The sequence below is a fragment of the Gambusia affinis genome, linkage group LG18, assembly GCF_019740435.1.
Source record: "Gambusia affinis linkage group LG18, SWU_Gaff_1.0, whole genome shotgun sequence".
NCBI lineage: Eukaryota > Metazoa > Chordata > Actinopteri > Cyprinodontiformes > Poeciliidae > Gambusia > Gambusia affinis.
The window spans coordinates 15,614,442-15,632,672 of record NC_057885.1 but is presented as its reverse complement, the minus strand read 5'-3'; the positions used below and the strand labels follow the sequence as shown (position 1 = coordinate 15,632,672).

The window sequence follows — 18,231 nt, the reverse complement described above, 5'->3', positions numbered from 1 at the left end:
TTCTAGACAAAACATTTTGTATTAAAACAATTGATCTTATTCAATATTCTAAATATTAAAGATATTTAAAAAAAATTTATTAGTTGTAAATCGTCAAAATGAGCAGAAGTAAAATATCAGCGTGTGCAATGAATCTAAATGAGTTTTACCACTTGAATTTCATTTTGGATGATATCCTAATTTATTTACTGTAGTGACTGTAAGGAAACAAATGAGCAAAACTTTTTAAGTCAAAAGTTTAATTACCAAAAACAAAAAAGTTGTTAACAGTTAGAAAACTGAACAAGCATCAAAGACCATTGAGTCACTCCATCATTCCAGCTCAAACCAAATCACTGCTTTCAACTTGAAATGGTAATGGACAGAAATCACCTGAGATAAGTTTGCATACAAACTAAAGTGACACAACTGCTGGTCATTTACCTCTCTGGCAGAAATATTAACAAATAAATCAACTTAAGGCATTTGGTAATATTGTGTAAATACAAAAAAAAAGAGAGAATATACTGGCTGCATCAACACAGGACATAATAATATCTTGAATAGCATGAAATGTAATACAATGAGATGATACAGTACTGAAAGCTCTTTCTATATAGATTTAATGGATCTATACACTGAAGGTAGCCTGACACTGGCTAAATTTGATTTTGCATTTATTGGATAAGTTTGACTGTTTTTAATTGGTTTTAAATTAACTTTCTATAAAAATGTGCAACTCATGACAGGAACAAATTAAAAATCTTTTTGATGTCTTCCAGCCATCCAGTCTTTTGTCTCACTAGATGTTTTCCCTTTCAGCAGCAGCAGCAGCTCAAGGACTTGAAGCAAGAGGAGAGAAGAAATGTCTTTTCTCCTCCTGCCCTTGTTTGCTGCCGAGCGACAGCTGCGTTCGCTTCGTCGTGAGCTCAGAACAGCAAGACAAAGCTCCTTCTGCATCACTGCAGGTCGCATGGAAGCTCAGCCATAAATGGACAAAGAATGCGACTTTCAGAAGAGGCATGTGAGAATCAAACGCTTTCAGTCACTCCTGGCGTAAAAGCAGGACAGAATTTCGGCTCCTGCAGCCAGAAGCTTTTTTTTTTTTTTTTGCTGTCGTCCTTCTTACATTTTTGAATTTTACATCTGGTTATTGTAAAGCACTTTCCAGTCAGATGATAAAGTAAACATGATAAACATCTAAAAGCCATTTAAACATTGAATATTTATTGTTTGAAAAATAACAACTTAAATACTTCTTCTTGGAAGATTAACACAGATTCTCTACACAAATAACCCTTTGTCTTTTCCAGAAAATAATTTACAAAGTCATGAAATTAGACTGGATGATGTATTGCTGAGTCCAAAGTGGATTTTAGATCCTCGTTTACTGCAAGCTCTTACCGTTATTTGTACATCAAACCATCCCAGAGACAGCTTTGGGCTCTGGGCATCTTGAAGGCTGTCATGTTCTAATTCATATCTCTTAGAAATTTGTTATGGATCATTTGAAATGTTCTGAAGCCAGGTGTGTCAGCTTAGGTGAGCAGCTGCCTGATTTCCCGGTGAACGTAGCACAGGAAGTCCATATAGGAGGAGCCGCCATGCAGGCCTTTGTCCTCCACCAGGAACTGACGGAACAACATCTCCAGTTTGTCTCTCTGCCTCACGATCTGCAGCTGAGCAGAATGAGAGAAATGTTACAAGTTTGCAATTTGTAAAGGAGCTGGAAACTTCATGATGATGTAAGAACTCCAGGTAACCTGAGGAGAGAAGCCTCTGCTGGGGTCGTCACTTCACAGTAGTTTGTAACTTATTCAAACTGTTACAACTTTCTCACTTCCTCTTATTTTACTGGGATTTTATGTGGCAGAGTAGTGCACAATTAATTCTACATGATTTTTTTTAACTAATATTCTAGAAACTGTGTAGTTTTTTTGTTGTTTTTTTACTTTACATCTACATGTTTCTCACAAATACTGACACCATACACCCCCTTACAAATGAACTCAAATTCTGGACTTCCACCTTTTGTCACATTACAATCGCAAAATTCAATCTATAACACAGTGGTAGATGATTGTGAAGTAGAAGAAAACATGTAGAATTTCACTTCTAAAAATATCTGAAAATCTGTGTGCATTTGTATCTATCCCCCAAAATTAGGTCAGTGCAACCAGTTGTCTAATTAGTAACTAGAGTCCACCTGTAGGTAATGTAAACACAAACTTATGCAGACATTTGAAGAAGGATTTGGTTATAAAATAATATATGCTTTGAAGAGTTTATAGCAATACAAAAAGAAAACCTGATAGAGGCTTCTGAAGATTTGAGATGGGCTGGAGGTCCTCGTTCTATCAGGACAACTCCAAACTCACTGCTAAAATGGAACGGTTTAGATCAAAGTGTTTGTGTGGCCCAGTCAAAGTCCAGACATAAATGGAAATTTAGAATCGGAGGCAAGACTTTCAAATCATCTAATCATATTTAGTTATGTTTCAAAGAACGGGCAGACATTTATTCTCAAAGCTCTGAGGTTCATTTCAAGCTCAAGGTGTTTCTACTAAAGTATCTTGGGGTGAACACATATACTAGCATGGATTGTCAAAAAACATGGGAACTACAAATTATTTTCCTTCCACTTTACATGTATGATCTCTTCTTGTAGGTTGTTTTATTATTTAAAAGGGTATATTTTATTCTTTATTTCCTCCTTTGAAAGCAGCTCGTTATTGTTTTAGTTGTTACCTTCATAGAGTTTGGCCTTTTCTCCAGCAGCTCACTGATGATGGCTCGGACCTTCTTTGACAGCGGGTTGTCCAGCTCTGGCAGCGTGAACTAAGCATAGAAAGAATGTTAAAGTTTAAAGCACAGGTTTGTAATATTGATTCTACTAATGGTTACAGAAGCAGAAGAAGTGGCATTTGTGATTCTAGGCCACATTAACACACCCAGTCGTTCTAATTCCCATTAAATTCATCTGGAGACCAAAGAGACCAACTGTTTCATCCTGTGTGCAATGAGAGGATTTCTCACCATGTGTTCTTGCTGCAAATGGGCGAGCGAGGGGACATTGAAGAGGCTCTGGATCAGATCCGGCGGGCTCGCTTGGCCCAGCCACAGAAAGATGGAGTGCCCGTTCTCCAGCAGAAACAGGCCGGAGTCTGAAAGGCGTTCCTCAGAGCAGCGGACCGGATCAGGCACTGCCTCGCTGCTAACGTCCACGTTGTGCTGGGAGACAGGAAGCATGGTTCACTGACGTTTTGATCAAAGAACCGCTGACCATGCACGGTTTGCCTGCCTGCACCTACCAGAGGGATGAGGCGTGGGTAGAGCTGCAGCTGGCTGTCCTCCACCCCCATAGCCATGACAGACAGCCGCTGGTGGGCCTTGTCGTCTGTGGAGAGCTCAGTGCTGCCCACTAGTGGAGCCGTTTTCATCAGGCTGTTCATGTAGACTGGGAACACTTTCATGGAATCAGGCAGGATCAGCTGCATACAAAAAAATACAGTTAAACAGGAGCTTCTTATGCTAAAATGAGAATCGCTAAATGTTTTTCTTTATTTCTCTAACCTGACTTGCAGCTGATGGGCTGGCGCAGTTCTTCCTGTAGCAGGCCAACATGTGGGCCGTCTGGTTGACCAGGATGTCCCTCACGTTCTTCACAGGCTGGTTCAGTATGGCACGGTAAGCTGGAAGCAGTAAGGCTGAACTGTTAAAAACTTAAGCAATTCTTTAAAAATGACCTTTAAGGCATAAGTTCAGTGTTCCTTCACATTTATTCCAATTTCATTGAAAAGAAGAACATTCTTGTCATCTAGGTAGAAATATTTACAATAAATTTGCTCCAATCACCTTTCAAAAAAAGGCGGATATAGCAGACACTATAAGAAATAAAACTAATAAAGTTTGAAGAACTGTTTTGGAAACCTGCGTGTCGCATACGACGAGATGTTTTGTTGAGTCTCGTCTGCCTAAATGACATCCGATGCCTTGTCCTCGTTTTTGTGATTAAAACACAAATAGCTGTTTTCACATTCCTGACTGGTGAGCCAGTGTGTGCCTGCACCAGCTTCTCCTTTGTGGGTTCAACTAGGATATTTAATCCTCTCAACAAGAGGACACTTTTTTCTACTTTAAAACAGGAGCTGACCTGATTTGGCGAAAAAGTTGATGAGCGAGTCCGTCTCGCAGCACTTGTACAGCTCAGACAGCTGTGCGGTGCAGTTCAGGCTCAGGTTGTGGATGCGGAGGCGTCGTTGACCACTGATGGTGGTGTACAGCAAAGCACACTGGGAATTAAAGAATAACAAAATGTTTTCAACAGGATCCATCGCCATGTATTAAGCGGATTTTGTTTCTGAGAGGCGGACCTGCATAAAGGCCCCAGACTCCTCGCTGAGAGTGTCATCGTGCTTGAACTCCACGGTCACGGCCTTGTCGCAGTCTACAGCTGCCATCTCCACGTCGGTGGTGTTGTTCATGTAAATGGCCCCGAAGAAGTCTGTGGCCCTGAAGCCTGGAGGATCACACACACGGCACCATGTAAAAAATCTGGAGGCCAACTTTGACAATAGGACATAAAGGTTTGCTTTTCTTTACCTGTACTGGTGCGAACTCTCATTACAGCATCGAATCCCAGGCTCTTCTGCAAATCCTTCCTCAGATCTCTGAGGAAGTGCTCCCCATCAGTCGCCACCTGCCACCAGATGGCACTATTGTCACTATTTGGTCTTGTTTGGCTAAACAGCCTGAGAAATTAGTCCGAAATTTTAGGATGTAAAGGTAATACATCCTAACATCTCAGAGGAATTTAGATTTCACTTTATGACTTAATAAAACTCTGCATGAAGACTATGTTTATATTATCTTTAAAAAATGGGGTACAAGTAATAGAAAACTCTGTACTTTAAACATCTTTTAGGACTTTGTTAGATGCTTTGACAATTTTTTTTTATTATTTAAATGTTCTTGTTCAAGTATAAATCAAGGTGTAAATGTATTCCGGTTTTTACAAATTAAATCAAGCTACTAAATAAGAAAGCTTTAAAGGTATATTTCATGGACCGGTGCATAACTTAAGCATCAGAATTAATGCACATCTTTTCAGTTTATGAAAACAATTGTTATTGTTTATTTTTTCTGTAACTAATAATATTTTTGACATTTTACTTTCTGTCACAATCTAAAAACTGGATTTTGTTTCCTACACAGTGAGTTAATAGCCAATTCTCCTGTTATTTTTAATACTTAGATACTCCACCAGAGGGCAGAAGACAAACAAGAGATCTTGGCTTGTGAAAACAAGTATCAAATATTTTATATGTGGCATTAGAGAATTCAGTTTTACTAACAAGATTCATGCTTATCGTCTTCATAAGTGGGTTATTTTTACAGAACTATTTGAGGTGTGAATTATTTGTTCCTCTGAATTATGTAGATATTTTTGTAGCAGAATTTTTTCTAGATCTGTTTAAATTACAGTTATTAATTTCATTAGTTTAGTACACATGTCATTTCAAGGCACTTCAGAGAACAAACTGATTCCATTTGTAAAAGAAATTTAAGGCCATATCAATCACACTGAATGGGTTCCACTTTAATCAAAAGCATTTCACTTTGGTTCTAGTGAGGATACAACGCAGCCAAATGCTAGTTTTCCATCTCGGGAAGCACAGCTGTTTTCATTCAGCTCTTTACTTTGCAGCAATCCCTCCTCCTGTTTGAGCATAAGGTAACACTGACACAGCTCACGTAATCATAAAAATTACTCAGAAGAGAACCATAAGAGTTGCAAATTGTGTTTCTGGAGTATCTTGAGAGTTTGTTGTGCAGCAAGCCTGGAAGTATTGAGGCTGAGCTCTTTACCTGGAAGTTATTGTACTTGAAGACGGAGCCTCCGGTGTGTGAAGGCACATCAGCCATGGAGGCCAAATCAAGGTACTGGCTGGGGAAGAGGAAGAGATCAACGCAGCATCCTTGTGCCACGCAGTCTTTAGACAGCTGCTCATACACTCCTTTCTGAGGCTGGAAAAGGGTCTATTGTACAAACAAGGGCATCGGTGTTGGGTAAGACATCATTGACTCTTAATGAGCAGGTTATAAACCGGCAATTAAAGAAAGTTCATCTAAAAAAGGAGCTCACTTTCTCCTTGTCGGTGTTGACCAGCTTTTTGTCGTCTCTGTTCTTCAGTTTCCCTGGAGCCTCAGCAGTGGGCATGGACGAGTGGAAGATGAAGAGCTTCCCGCTGCATTCTGCTGCCTGGAAGGGCGACGACAGATTACATGCAAATCTGACTGGGTTGTCACAATCTGGTTTGTGTAGCAACAAAAATCTGTGCAAAAAAATTCAGAAGCGGGCAAACTGATATGTAAATAGTCTAGTTCTGCAATATTGTGTTCTATCTACTGCTTCAAGTTAACCATAAACTCTGATATTACATCAGAGAAACAAGCTGTCTCTTAGCTTTAACTGACCACAAACAATAGATTGAGGAAATAAGCTGCTGCTTGCCTTAGTGGACTCCAGTGTCAGGGTCTGTAGTCCCATAAATCTGAAACAATGAACTCTTAAAACACTGGTTTCAGTGTTTGTGTGTGATTTTAGTTTTTATTGCCCTGTGGTTTCATATTTTGAATAGGTATTTTTTTAATTGTATCCTGGTTTGTCTAATTTTACTTTGTGTAACCATGGACTACTGATAGTTTGAATGAACTGCATATGCAGTGCTATTCAGAAGTACAGGAAGATTGACTGGGAGAAAGCTCTAAGTACTAAAGTTTTCTATAAGTCATGGAGGGGAGCTACAAGAGCACATATTTCTACTTCTACAGAGAACTAGAAATATAGAAACCGGAATCCTTCGGCCTGTGAGAACCCAACACACAACTAGAAACACGTTTCAGTGTACATATAAACTCGGAACGGTGCATGACGACATGGATAATGACAGGAAGTGCCACCGTGTGCCCCTACATACTGACACATGTCGCACTGTTGCTAACCTTGAACGCCTCCACTCCAGCCTGGATGACGGGAGCGAAGACCGTCTCACTCTCGTTGGTGTCTGCAAACATGTCGGGGATCTGATCCAAGAGGCTGAAGAGAGGAGAGATTAAAAGCTGGTCAAAGCCAACAGCTGCCAGCCCTGTTGACTGAATGGGGACAGTCAATGGAGACATTTGCTTGCTTCCAACTTGCAGTCCACGGACACTCATTTTTGAGATATGTTATAATATCTGTCTTACTTGTAGATGACGGCCCTGGAGTCCTGGTAATTCACGAGAAAGCCGTCGAGCAGCGGGACGAACATTTCGGCTGTATCTGACACCACCATCATCTGCGGCTGGGCCAGAGCGCTCTTCACGTTGTAGAAGTGAAGCACCTTGTTATAAGTAACAAAGCCCACTTTAATTGCTGAGGCTTCTGCTCCATCCTCCCTGGAATCAGCCAAAAAACAAAAACAAAAAAAAAACAGCGATAGAAGACGTTAAGGAGGATATCAGGTTTCCTTCAAGGTGGCCTCAACTAGTATCAGGCCAGTGAATGGAGGAGAGGAAATATTCTATTAGTTAATAAAACAGATAACTGGATTAGATCTTATTTTCTCTCATGAAGACACAAATTTGCTAACCTGGATATAGCAAACCTACAGTTCTGATCCAAATATTAATATGCGAGGTTTATTGATTTGTTGTTTTGTTAGGGTGCAGTGTCACAAGAACCAGTTGCAAGTCTCTGATCCACACAGGGTAAAAGTACAAATATAAACAGACACACCAACGATAGGTAACCATCGAACGTCTGGCACAATTCTGGTTGAAAATGACAACTCTTCTAAACTGGAGCATCTGTCTTCTCCACAGTCAGATGAATGTTACAACACCACTGAGAGGGGAACCCCTGGCCCAAAACCTTCATACTCGACTGAACTACAGAAGAACCAGCTCAACGCCATCTTGAAAAAAGCTCAGCTGTGAAAGGAGACAAACAATTAGTTGCTTGGCAACACTGAAGGCAAGTTCTAACTATTGCTTCTTGATTTTATTTTTCAGAACTTCCCGTAACCCTTTTATTTGTGTGGATTTCTGACGCTCCTAAAGTGAGAGATTAACTACAGCAGTAATTACAGTTACATGAGCTCTGCCAATATTATCAATAGAATAACACAAATATCCTTCTACAAATATAATAGATGGAAGCTTGTTGATGGTGGTTTCTCTGCAGCCTGCTGTAAGATATTTAGCAAAAATATTTTAGCTTTATTCAAGCTTGTATTTGTATTTCTGACCCTGTAAATTAAGAAAATCCATCATAAATTCAGAGTTGTACCTTGAATTCTTACTTTTAAAATTCATTACACTTTTGTGATGATGTCCAACAAAACGGTTAAAGCTAAAATATAATGTCTACGAGGCTATGAAATCATCCGGAACTGCACTGTAAATTGCAAAAGAGGATTCTTACTAAATCTGACTTTGAAAACCTCTGACTCAAAACGTTTTAGCTGCATGAGGCAAAACAGAAGAAGAACAGTTTAAATAAGAACCTGGCTTATCTTTGGACTTCACTGTCAAGCATTGTTTCGTTTAACAAGAAGACCTTCCAAGTCAAGTATAAACATCTCTGCCGGATTGGAATACGATCCAAGACGGGTTTTGCTTGGTGATGTTTGGATTCTTTTGAGAGCTATATTTGTGATTCATCAACACATGAGTAAAGAACCTCTTAATCTCACCATTAGAGTTAGCTCAGTCTACAGATATTCCACAAAAACCCACTGATAATTATTTACCACAACACAGAAGAAAATTACACTTTGCCAACACTGCAAGTGCTACATGCTATTTCCATATAGTTCTATTTAAATTGTTCACATTCACGTTAAAGGAAAAGTACGACTCATTAACAACTGTTCCATTATAGCCTAGAACGTCACTTCAGAAGAGCTGATGTTCAGCTGTGTCCTCAAACTACATAATTTGGTTTGCTTTTTAATGGAACTTTTTAATAAATGCCATATTAATTCAGCACACATTTGGGAGAATCGGTGACCAACATAAAGCATGTCAAACTGAACTGACAGATTTTTATCCACAGTGTGAATTTGCTGTCATCCAAGCTATAAAGTCATGACAGCAAAAAGAACAGAGATGTTGTTGCTGGCACTAAAGAAGCATGTAAGGTATAATCTGGAGAAGAGCAAGCTGTTCTCAAAGATAAATCAAAATGTCAGCAAAAGGTGGATGAAGCTCAAGCAGTTCTGTTTTTATCATTCACTGATAGCAAAACTATGAAACCTTCACTTGACTCAAAGAACACACTGTTTGTTTTTTTTAATGTTTTTTCTTTTATCAGAAAAGCAATTAGTCACATATTGGATGCGAATTGTAGCACCGATTTACTCGGCTGGGAATAAACAAACTAGTTTTTAGTATTATTGTTTGTACCTGGGCAGCTTCTCCAGCAGAGTCTTGAGCTCATCGCATACCAGTTTGACCAGTCCGCTTTTGATATTGGTGTAGGACACATCAATCATGAAGATATAGGCAGGAGGATTGGGAGGCTTATTGTTCTGTGAGGGGGAAAATGCAGTTGTGTTGATCAATATTTTATTTTCTCAAGGTGGACAACAAATTATATAAAAGTGATTTCCTCTTGCTAGAAGCACACAGTAACAATTTATTAAGTTGATACTTAAAGAGAGGGGGTGACAAAACAGTTTCCCTGACAATTCTCCATTATGCCGTTTAACTAATGGAGTTAAACAGATCAGTGGAAGCCCTACTCCTTGACTTGCGAGTTTGACAGATAAAATTATTTCATGGTGTCACTGCTGAAACAAGAATCATTAAATAAATACACCGTTAATTAATTATCATCTATAATAACGTTGCATTTTAATGATTTTATGACATATGCAATAATTTAAGCACTTAATTGAACTTTATTTAATTGTACATTTAGCTATTAAAGATGTATTTATTTAATTTTGTCCATTATGGTCCTCCATATTTTACCAATCAAGTCACTTCTGAAAGGAAAAGATTGGTAAAAAAAAAAAAAAAGAGGGTTTTATTTATCAATCTCAAAGGAAGGGGGCTGAATATATATGGATGTCAGAATTGTCAGACTTTTATTTGTAAAAAAAAAAAAAAAAAGTTCTATGTCCACATTTTGTTTTAGTTCTGTAAAACACTAGAGTTGTACTTGTGTCTGAAAGGTTTAACTCTGATTACTTTGTTACCTTTGTTGTAAGCAGAATAAAAATAGATCAGTGGAATGACTAAGTTGAAACCTCTCATGTTGTTTACATTAGTAGATGTCCTCATGGGGGACACAATTAATTTACATCACCGTCTCCCCATTGTCCTCTGTTTTCAGTGTGCTTAAAACTTTTGTCCAACCTATGTCCTTGCCAGACTAATTTGTACAATGAATAACAGTCTCTGGAAAATTTTGAAGCTCTTATGGTCAGATTCAACTGTGGTGTTTATAATTATTGCCATAAGCAGGAAAAGAATGTAGCTATTTAATCAGATCATTTTAAGTCAGCATTGTGTAAACAGGATAATTGCAGCCAGATCTGTTCTTGTAGTTTACCTTGCAATAATCAAGTGTGGCAACAAACTCATAGGATCCCTGGGAAAGCTCAGGCCTCTCATAGAAGTCCACCCTACGGCCCATGTGGTCCAGGTGTTGAAAGTAGAAGACTGGCACTTGACGAGAAAGCAAAGAATGACACTTAATCTAACATTCTCTCATATATTTTTTCACTCCTTATAATATTAACACAATTTCACACGGTCTCGTTTTCTTCGTGCCATACCTTCATTGACACAGTTGCAGAAACTACACTGATAGCGACGACCGCCGTCGATGAACTGCATATAGGGGCACATGTAGGCCTTACATCGATTGCAGCGTATTGGACCCGTCTCACCATGGTTCACAACATACAGAGGAGTCTGAGCAATAGAAGAAACCTGTTAAAAGATGTCCTACAAGATTGCCATATATTAAAGTTTTTGGTTGTAATATAAAAATGTTCAAAGGGCATGGACTCTTTTGCAAGGCACCCTGCCATCTTCATATCTACTGAAGAGTTTTCCAATGATTCTCTTATGCATGAGAAATTAAATGTTGCTTTAAAGTAACTCTTATGCCCGGTGAGATGATTTTTGAGCTATGTCCAAATGCAATGTGCTCAATAAGTGAGGAGGAAATATCACCTTTAAGACTTTTTGTCTAAACCACATTTGTTTTTTATTTGCCCCAGCAGATCTAACACTAAGTGCTAGATATAAAAGCCAGATGAGGAGAGCTAACATTTCCTAAAAAGGCCATGTAGCATCTGGGACAGAGTGAGTGGAGGTGGAAAATATCTAAGTGAGTATTCTTCTTCCAATAATCATCTATAAGAGGTTATACAAAGGACAAATTAAGTCCTTCAGAACAATGACAATTTCTTCAAAAAAAAAAAAAAAAGTGAAATTCAGGCATATGGTAATAAGTGTGTTCACTAATCGAATAAAACCAAATGTAAATGCCACTACAAGCAGATAGATATACGGTAAACAGCTTTCCTGAACTCTGCATAATGTAGGGTTCACGCTGCATTACAAAAGAAAAAAGTTAATTTCTTTTGTAGACAGACAAAACAGTACAACAAAAGAACCATCCAAGTGTTGAATAAAAGCTTGACTAACATCAAGCTCTTTAAGTTCATCGTGACCTTATCTTCCTTCTCTGTGTGATGGTCTGAGTAAAAGTGAAGCTTACCTCATTTTCTGGCAACTTTGCAAATGGTTTAATGATGGAAGCGAGAGGCACTTGGCACTGTTTGGCCAACTCAGCGGTGCAGGGCAGTGAGTAAGTCGTGCAGCGTATAAATCTTGGACTGGCGTTCCCTGAAGTCAACAAAACAACATTTCAGTATCATTGGACACATCAAAATGAGAAACACTTTTGTTCTAATTGTATATAATCTATTTATCACTATCAAAGTAATGTTGCAACTTAACCAGACACTGAAAATGTATTAAAAAATATTTTATAACATAATAAAATGCATCTTAAATTAAACACAGCTGTTGCTCTAAAAGAGATAAAGAATAAATTTATTCCTGCTAGTTATGATACTTAAAACTAAGAACAAATGTTCATATTGAATACATTCCTATTGTTTGACCTGGTAGCTCCCATTTCTGCATTAAAGATTTTTAAGATTACTGCTTTGAGGATCACTCTCAACTGAAACTCAGACACATCAACCAGAAATGATGAGCCAATTATATTGGGTATGTTGGACAATGTGGGATATGCTTCATATTCATATAATCCAGCCAGTAGATTAAATGGAACTGCAAACAAGCCAATCACAGGAGCTTGTCTTCTGTGATGTCAGAGAGCCTCACAAACCCTGACAAAAGTTTCCCTCAATTGTGAAGCATTTGACTTTACGTCAAAACCATTGAATCAATTATGTACGAATAAAACACAAACCAATACCAGTTAACTGAATAGTTATTTAGAATGGTTTCAGATCGAAAATATTAGTACCTTGATCCTGAACTGTGAAGTCAGTGGTGACAAGAGGTGGGACCTGTCCTCTGATGTTTGTGCTAAAGACCTGTCCTCCCAGCCTTGCTTTGTCATCCTCAATAACCTGGGTCTAAAAGCAGAAAGGTTGGAGTAAAAAAGTTTATTTGATAATCCTTCATAATTTGAGAGAAGAACAAACACACATATGAAATTAAAGAGAGATTGTTTATGGATTTGCCAACAAAACAAACATTTGGGTCAGAATGAACAACTACAACAGAAAAGATTGTAATACAGCAGGTATAGTTTATGCACACTCACTGTGCTCGGTATCGAATCAGGATCCAGTTTCTTTTGAGGAGGACCAGCAAGTCCTCCTGGAGCTCCAGGAAAGCCCCCTGACATGCCTGGCTGGGGTCCAGACATGAGTCCCCCAAACTGACCTGCAAGTTTAAGACATGCATCATAATCAAAATAATGAATTAGAAATTAAAGTTATACTCAAAACATTTGCCTTTGATTAATATTAAAATTTTTCTTATGGCTTATGAAGACTTGGAATGAGTCCAGTGTTGCCAATCCTGCTTAAGATTCTCTGAAGACCAACTCATAGTGGTATACACACATTATAGATAAGCCTCCTCCCCTGCTACCAGGGTCATGAATGCAGAACCACGGACAAAGATTTGTTACCTTCAGGAGGCCATGGTAGGAACTTCTTGCTCCATCTAACTGTAGAACTATGCAGACAAACTCAGCTCCTTTTTAATGGGAATATTTTACATGTTGTTCTATGTTTTTAAAATCTTTACTTGCATGTTAACATTTGAAGTTTTAACAAATCAAAACCAGGTTTTTCTTTCAACTGTGTACTTTATACTTCAGAGTCAGTGATGTAAAGTGATTAGAGGGTCTAAGTGTAGAAAGACTGTTCTTTCCTGTAAAGGATTTGATTCTTAGATAGTTCTGACATTATAGTGAATAAATATAAAATTAATATAATGCATGTGAAAAATATATCATTTAATACAACAAAAAAACCTGATGTGAAAGGCATTGCAAGTTAGTTACCTGATTGCTGTGGGTAACCTGACGGAGCACCTGGTCCTGTACCATGTTGCTGGAAAGCTCCTTGGCCTGAAGGTGGAGGTCCAGGAAAAGGTCTGTTCATGCCTGCCATTGGCGGCCCAGCCATCGACTGTCCTCCCATTGGCGGCCCAGCCATCGACTGTCCTCCCATTGGCGGCCCAGCCATCGACTGTCCTCCCATTGGCGGCCCAGCCATCGACTGGCCTCCCATTGGCGGCCCAGCCATCGACTGGCCTCCCATTGGCGGCCCAGCCATCGACTGGCCTCCCATTGGCGGCCCAGCCATCGACTGGCCTCCCATTGGCGGCCCAGCCATCGACTGGCCTCCCATTGATTGTCCTGATGCCGGCATATTTGTAAGGGGTGACTGTGGTGGAGACATCTGATTCTGAGAGGCCATGTGTGGTGTCTGTGGGGCTGCATGCATCTGTGGCTGACCCATTGCTGGAGCTGGTGTCTGAAAATGTTGCTGGGCAACAGAGCTTGTTGGAGGAGGGGGGTGGCTCTGCATGGCGCCTGGGGCTTTGAAGACAAGGCAAAACATTAAGAAATGTCAGGTGTTAAAGATAATGTAAAACTCTGAAGCATCAGTAAACAACAACTTTACCATAGCTCCCCAGGTTCATAGCACTCATCTGATTAGCAAGCTGCTGCGTTGGAGGGGCAGGCGATGCCATGCTGTTGTACACAGACTGTGAAGGCTGACCATAGGGCGGAGAGGCAGCTGATGGAGAGGCATACCTGTGGAATGTTAGAACAGATTAATTAAATAAAACTGATTCAGTGGGTTCTACTAATGACAGAATACCTCCTATCTAAGATATTCTGTCAACAGTAGTCTTAAAGTAATATTTAGAAAGCATTTGTGCTCATGACCTTTTATGATGTAAGGTCAATGTTTTATATCTTAGTCAAATGTTATGATTTCCCTTTCTATCCAGCTGCTGTTCCAAGGAATTTACCTTTGGGGATGAGCACCATTCTGCTGCACACTTGGATTGTACTGACTGGACACAGGAGATGGTGGCATTCCTGCAGGCGAGGTAGGTGGTGACTTCATCATACCTGCAATGAATAACAGATAGTCTTCTGCTGCTATGTATTACATAAATACATATCATCAAGCTTGGAGGAAGCAACACTTAGATGGTTTTGGTGTGTGAATTGGAGGTATGTTGATGTATTGGACAAAAGATGTTAAATCTAACAAGGAAAAAAGGAAAGACCACAGAGATGTTTCATGGATATAGTAATGGAATATCTGAAGAGAGATGTGACAGAGGAAAACGACAGGATTATGTTAGAAAGATTAACATAATTTTTCTAATTCTGCAAATTCACTTTGCAGAATTTCACTGCAAAGTGAAATTCTTTCATGGAATGACTCGTTAAACAAAGCTTGACAGTATTAGGTAGTAGAGAGATCCTAAAATCTATGTCCAGCTCTGACACTTTTTGCTGTGCCTGGGAAACAGATGCTTTCCACCTAGACGTTTGTAAAGTCAGGAGATTTGTTGAGTGTTAACTTATTTAATGGTTTATAAAAACATAAACAAAATTATTTTAAAATTAACAAGGAAAAATACAAGGATGCCTATACAAGTAGGTTGAGATATTACTGCAATAGTTTAGACTAGACTACTGGAAACATCTAATCCAGTGTAAATCCACGCATGAATCACTGCCTGTGTTGAGATTTGAGATTATCTATTCACACAAACTTATACAACATGTCATTTAGCATTCTTTTGTAAATGTGATCGTACCTGCTGGTGGAGCATTAAATCCCTGAGGTGGTCCTCCATAATGTCCATAGAGGGGCTGGGCAGGGGGAGCTCCAAATCCACCTTGGTACCCCCCTATTCCAGGCTGGGCCTGGGAGAATGGGGGGGCAGCTACGTAACCTTGTTGGCTCATTCTGATGGGACGGCTGTCACTGTCTGCTCATATCAAGCTGGAATGGTAAAATATAAAGTTTAGAAAATACATGAGTTAGTTCTTTGTGGTTGCTCATTTAATTTTGCATTTTGACCTAAACAAGCAACTTGAACCTCCGCTGAGATTAGACCTCATTCTGTTATCAACAGTGTGTGGCAGACCTTTGACTTTACTTTCTGACAGATAAAGCAGCATTGCTTCAGTTTAGATTTTCTCCTCGGAACACCACACTGTGAAACATTGTAAGTTCAACTAAAATGAAATCAAACAATTAAAGTGTATGCTTTAATGCTTATTCAAAACTGACTGTCACTGCTTAATTTAAACATACTTTTATTAACCTAAAAAGAAGTTTTTACTTAAACAATTAAAATAAATAAAAATTAAATAAGAAAATACATTTAAGTGAAGAAAACTTCCAGCTTACCATAGACATACCAGCTTGGTTCATTTAGGACAACAGTTTGTTTTTTTAATCTGATCCAAATTGAAAATATGCTTCAAAGCTTAAATAAGTTCTACAACTTATTGTGAATACTTTGAAAATACCTTTACAAGTGAACTTTTAGCAGATATAGGTCTACAGTCTTTCACCGTGAGGCTGAAAGCTTTCAAAATTCCTTTCTAATCCTTTTTTTATATATAAAAGCTAAAGACTCTGAAACTGATTTTATTTCTTAGATTAGGGAATTATTGTTGATTTTCAATAACTTTTAGCCTGCTTCGTGCTGTCAGATAGGTTTGGCTTCATAGATTTCACAAGAATGGCAGTAATCAGGCATGGGTGTGCCTAGTGAATATAAACAACTATTTCACAGACCTGTACAAATTTTCCCAAGATTACAGAAGTGGGGTTAAACTCCACTAGCATCTAACCAATATGTAAAAAAAACTTAGCGTTCACTTCAAGTGGGAGGTCCGAGATGATAAGACTGTGGAGTCAGCATCCTTTTACATAGTGTTATTTTAACAATTGGCATATCTACTGCAATTTGAGATTGAAAAATGTAATTAGGATTACTCTGAAAAAAAGTTATAGTACCATTACTAATAACTGGCTTATTAGAACACAATCAGCTGTAATCAATAAAAACTGTATTAATCTTTTAATCAGATTATAGTGAGCTACAAGCAAATCAAGCAGAATTGCAAATTATTTCAAATGAATTAATACAAAAAAACAGTATGCGAGTAGACCTACAGTTAATGAATGGAAGTGAATATATAGTTTTAAAGAGAAAAAATAACATGTGCTGTTGGGTTTTATAGTGCACAGGCACGTTACACAAATTACAACTCAAATACATCACAATATTTGTACGGGATCTTTCTATTTAAAAATCGTACGTGGAAAAGTTTCAACTAAATCTACGTATTCAAACAGAAAGATTATAACGCTGCAGCTATAATTAACTTTTTAAAAACTGGGCACAGCTGGGTCATTAAGCAACAGCTGCGTATTAACAACTTCATCTAATGCTTTTAAACCCCGGAAATATGTTATTTTAAAAATAATTCGACCTATTTAACACACACATTGTGGCAGTTTTGGTGAGGTTTGAAGTTCTATACTTAGGAGACTGCGCAACTTCCGAAAATTGCCACGTCAAAGTCCGTTATGATGGTTAAAAAAAAGAAAGAAAAGGGGAAAAAGGCGTTACAACGCTCCATTAATCAAAACGCAATTTACCGAGCATGTTTGCCATTTTGTAGATGGAATTGTACATAAATAACATTGACCTTTATATATGTTTTAGAAAAACATGACATCACATTGTTACTACATATTAAGGCATCTTTGCGAGTAAGCGGAAAGCGCTGCAAAGTTTCCAGCTGTGAGCACACGCTTCAAATTAATTGTCACCTGAGGAAGAAATATTATTCATTTGAGCTGTAATGGTGTCATCATTCCTGGTTTGTGTTATTTACCTGAACAGCAGGGCAGAGAGAGATCCTCTTCTTCTCTGAGAAAATCGGAGTGCCACGTCAAACTCGAAAGAGCACCGGGTCTCTCCGCTGCCGTGACGACGACAAACTGCCATCTTTACGGGGCGTGGAAGCTTTTCAAAATAAAAGCACTAAAGATGAAGACACCCTCTCGCACGAGGGAATTAAAGAAAACTCGACGTCGTTTTCTCAACGAATCACACTGAACCTGTCTAAAATCACCATTTTACAGCCAAGTAAAATTCCTCTAGTGTCTGTAGATACGGACACTTTGTTATAATCAGCTAGTAAGTTTTACTCTGAAAAGTTCGCCGTCTAACTTTCGTTTTTGTGTGGAGCAGTGGAGCTAACTTTACAGACTGGGCCTCTGGTGTGCGCATGCGTGGAACTGAGGGAACCCATACACGTCAGCAGTCAGCGTTTCATCGCCTCAATAGACAGCCTACCTACCTTGTACTTAAAACTAGTTTTCAGGTTTATTTATTATGCTAAATAAACATTTTTGATTTATTATATATTAAATTTTCTTAAAAACGTTAAATTTTCATATATAGTATTTTTTTTACTATAGTAATTATTAAATAAATTCATTTATTAAACATATTTAAACTAATTTTAACATTTAAAAAATCCTCTGGTCGTTTTTAGGTAGAGTCGAAATTCTGCTACTTTTGCTAATTTTGTGCACCATTCACCTTTAGTGCTGATGCAGGTTAGTATCAATTAATAAATCA

The 18,231-nt window shown here is 38.5% G+C and overlaps 1 protein-coding gene across 2 annotated transcripts; it reads right to left on the bottom strand.

Annotated features, from left to right (window-relative positions):
• Positions 1-75: 75 nt before the first annotated feature.
• On the bottom strand, positions 76-17,775 carry sec24d (SEC24 homolog D, COPII coat complex component). Of its 2 annotated transcripts, XM_044096776.1 has the most exons (24): positions 17,480-17,775; positions 15,379-15,566; positions 14,575-14,677; positions 14,220-14,353; positions 13,937-14,134; positions 13,595-13,906; positions 12,845-12,966; positions 12,542-12,653; positions 11,762-11,889; positions 10,809-10,947; positions 10,583-10,698; positions 9,430-9,554; positions 7,228-7,419; positions 6,985-7,078; positions 6,125-6,241; positions 5,848-6,018; positions 4,582-4,678; positions 4,353-4,498; positions 4,133-4,271; positions 3,553-3,671; positions 3,291-3,470; positions 3,016-3,210; positions 2,728-2,817; positions 76-1,658 (listed from the first exon to the last, which is right to left on the bottom strand). In XM_044096776.1, the coding sequence occupies exons 2-24, from the start codon at positions 15,527-15,529 to the stop codon at positions 1,518-1,520; spliced, it is 3,321 nt and encodes a 1,106-aa protein (XP_043952711.1). In that variant the 5' UTR covers positions 15,530-15,566; positions 17,480-17,775; the 3' UTR covers positions 76-1,517. The 2 variants fall into 2 exon arrangements, with proteins under 2 accessions (XP_043952711.1, XP_043952710.1); XM_044096775.1 differs by having other exon boundaries at positions 13,595-14,134; positions 17,480-17,774.
• Between the last annotated feature and the right edge of the window lie 456 nt (positions 17,776-18,231).

Bases quoted from the DNA above. Each gene is read 5' to 3' on its own strand.
- sec24d (XM_044096775.1), bottom strand. From the start codon at position 15,529: ATGAGCCAACAAGGTTACGTAGCTGCCCCCCCATTCTCCCAGGCCCAG. The intron at 6,019-6,124 runs GTGAGCTCCTTT...TTTGTACAATAG, and splicing joins TCAACACCGACAAGGAGAAA to ACCCTTTTCCAGCCTCAGAA. The intron at 3,471-3,552 runs GTTAGAGAAATA...TTTTGTATGCAG, and splicing joins GCCCATCAGCTGCAAGTCAG to CTGATCCTGCCTGATTCCAT.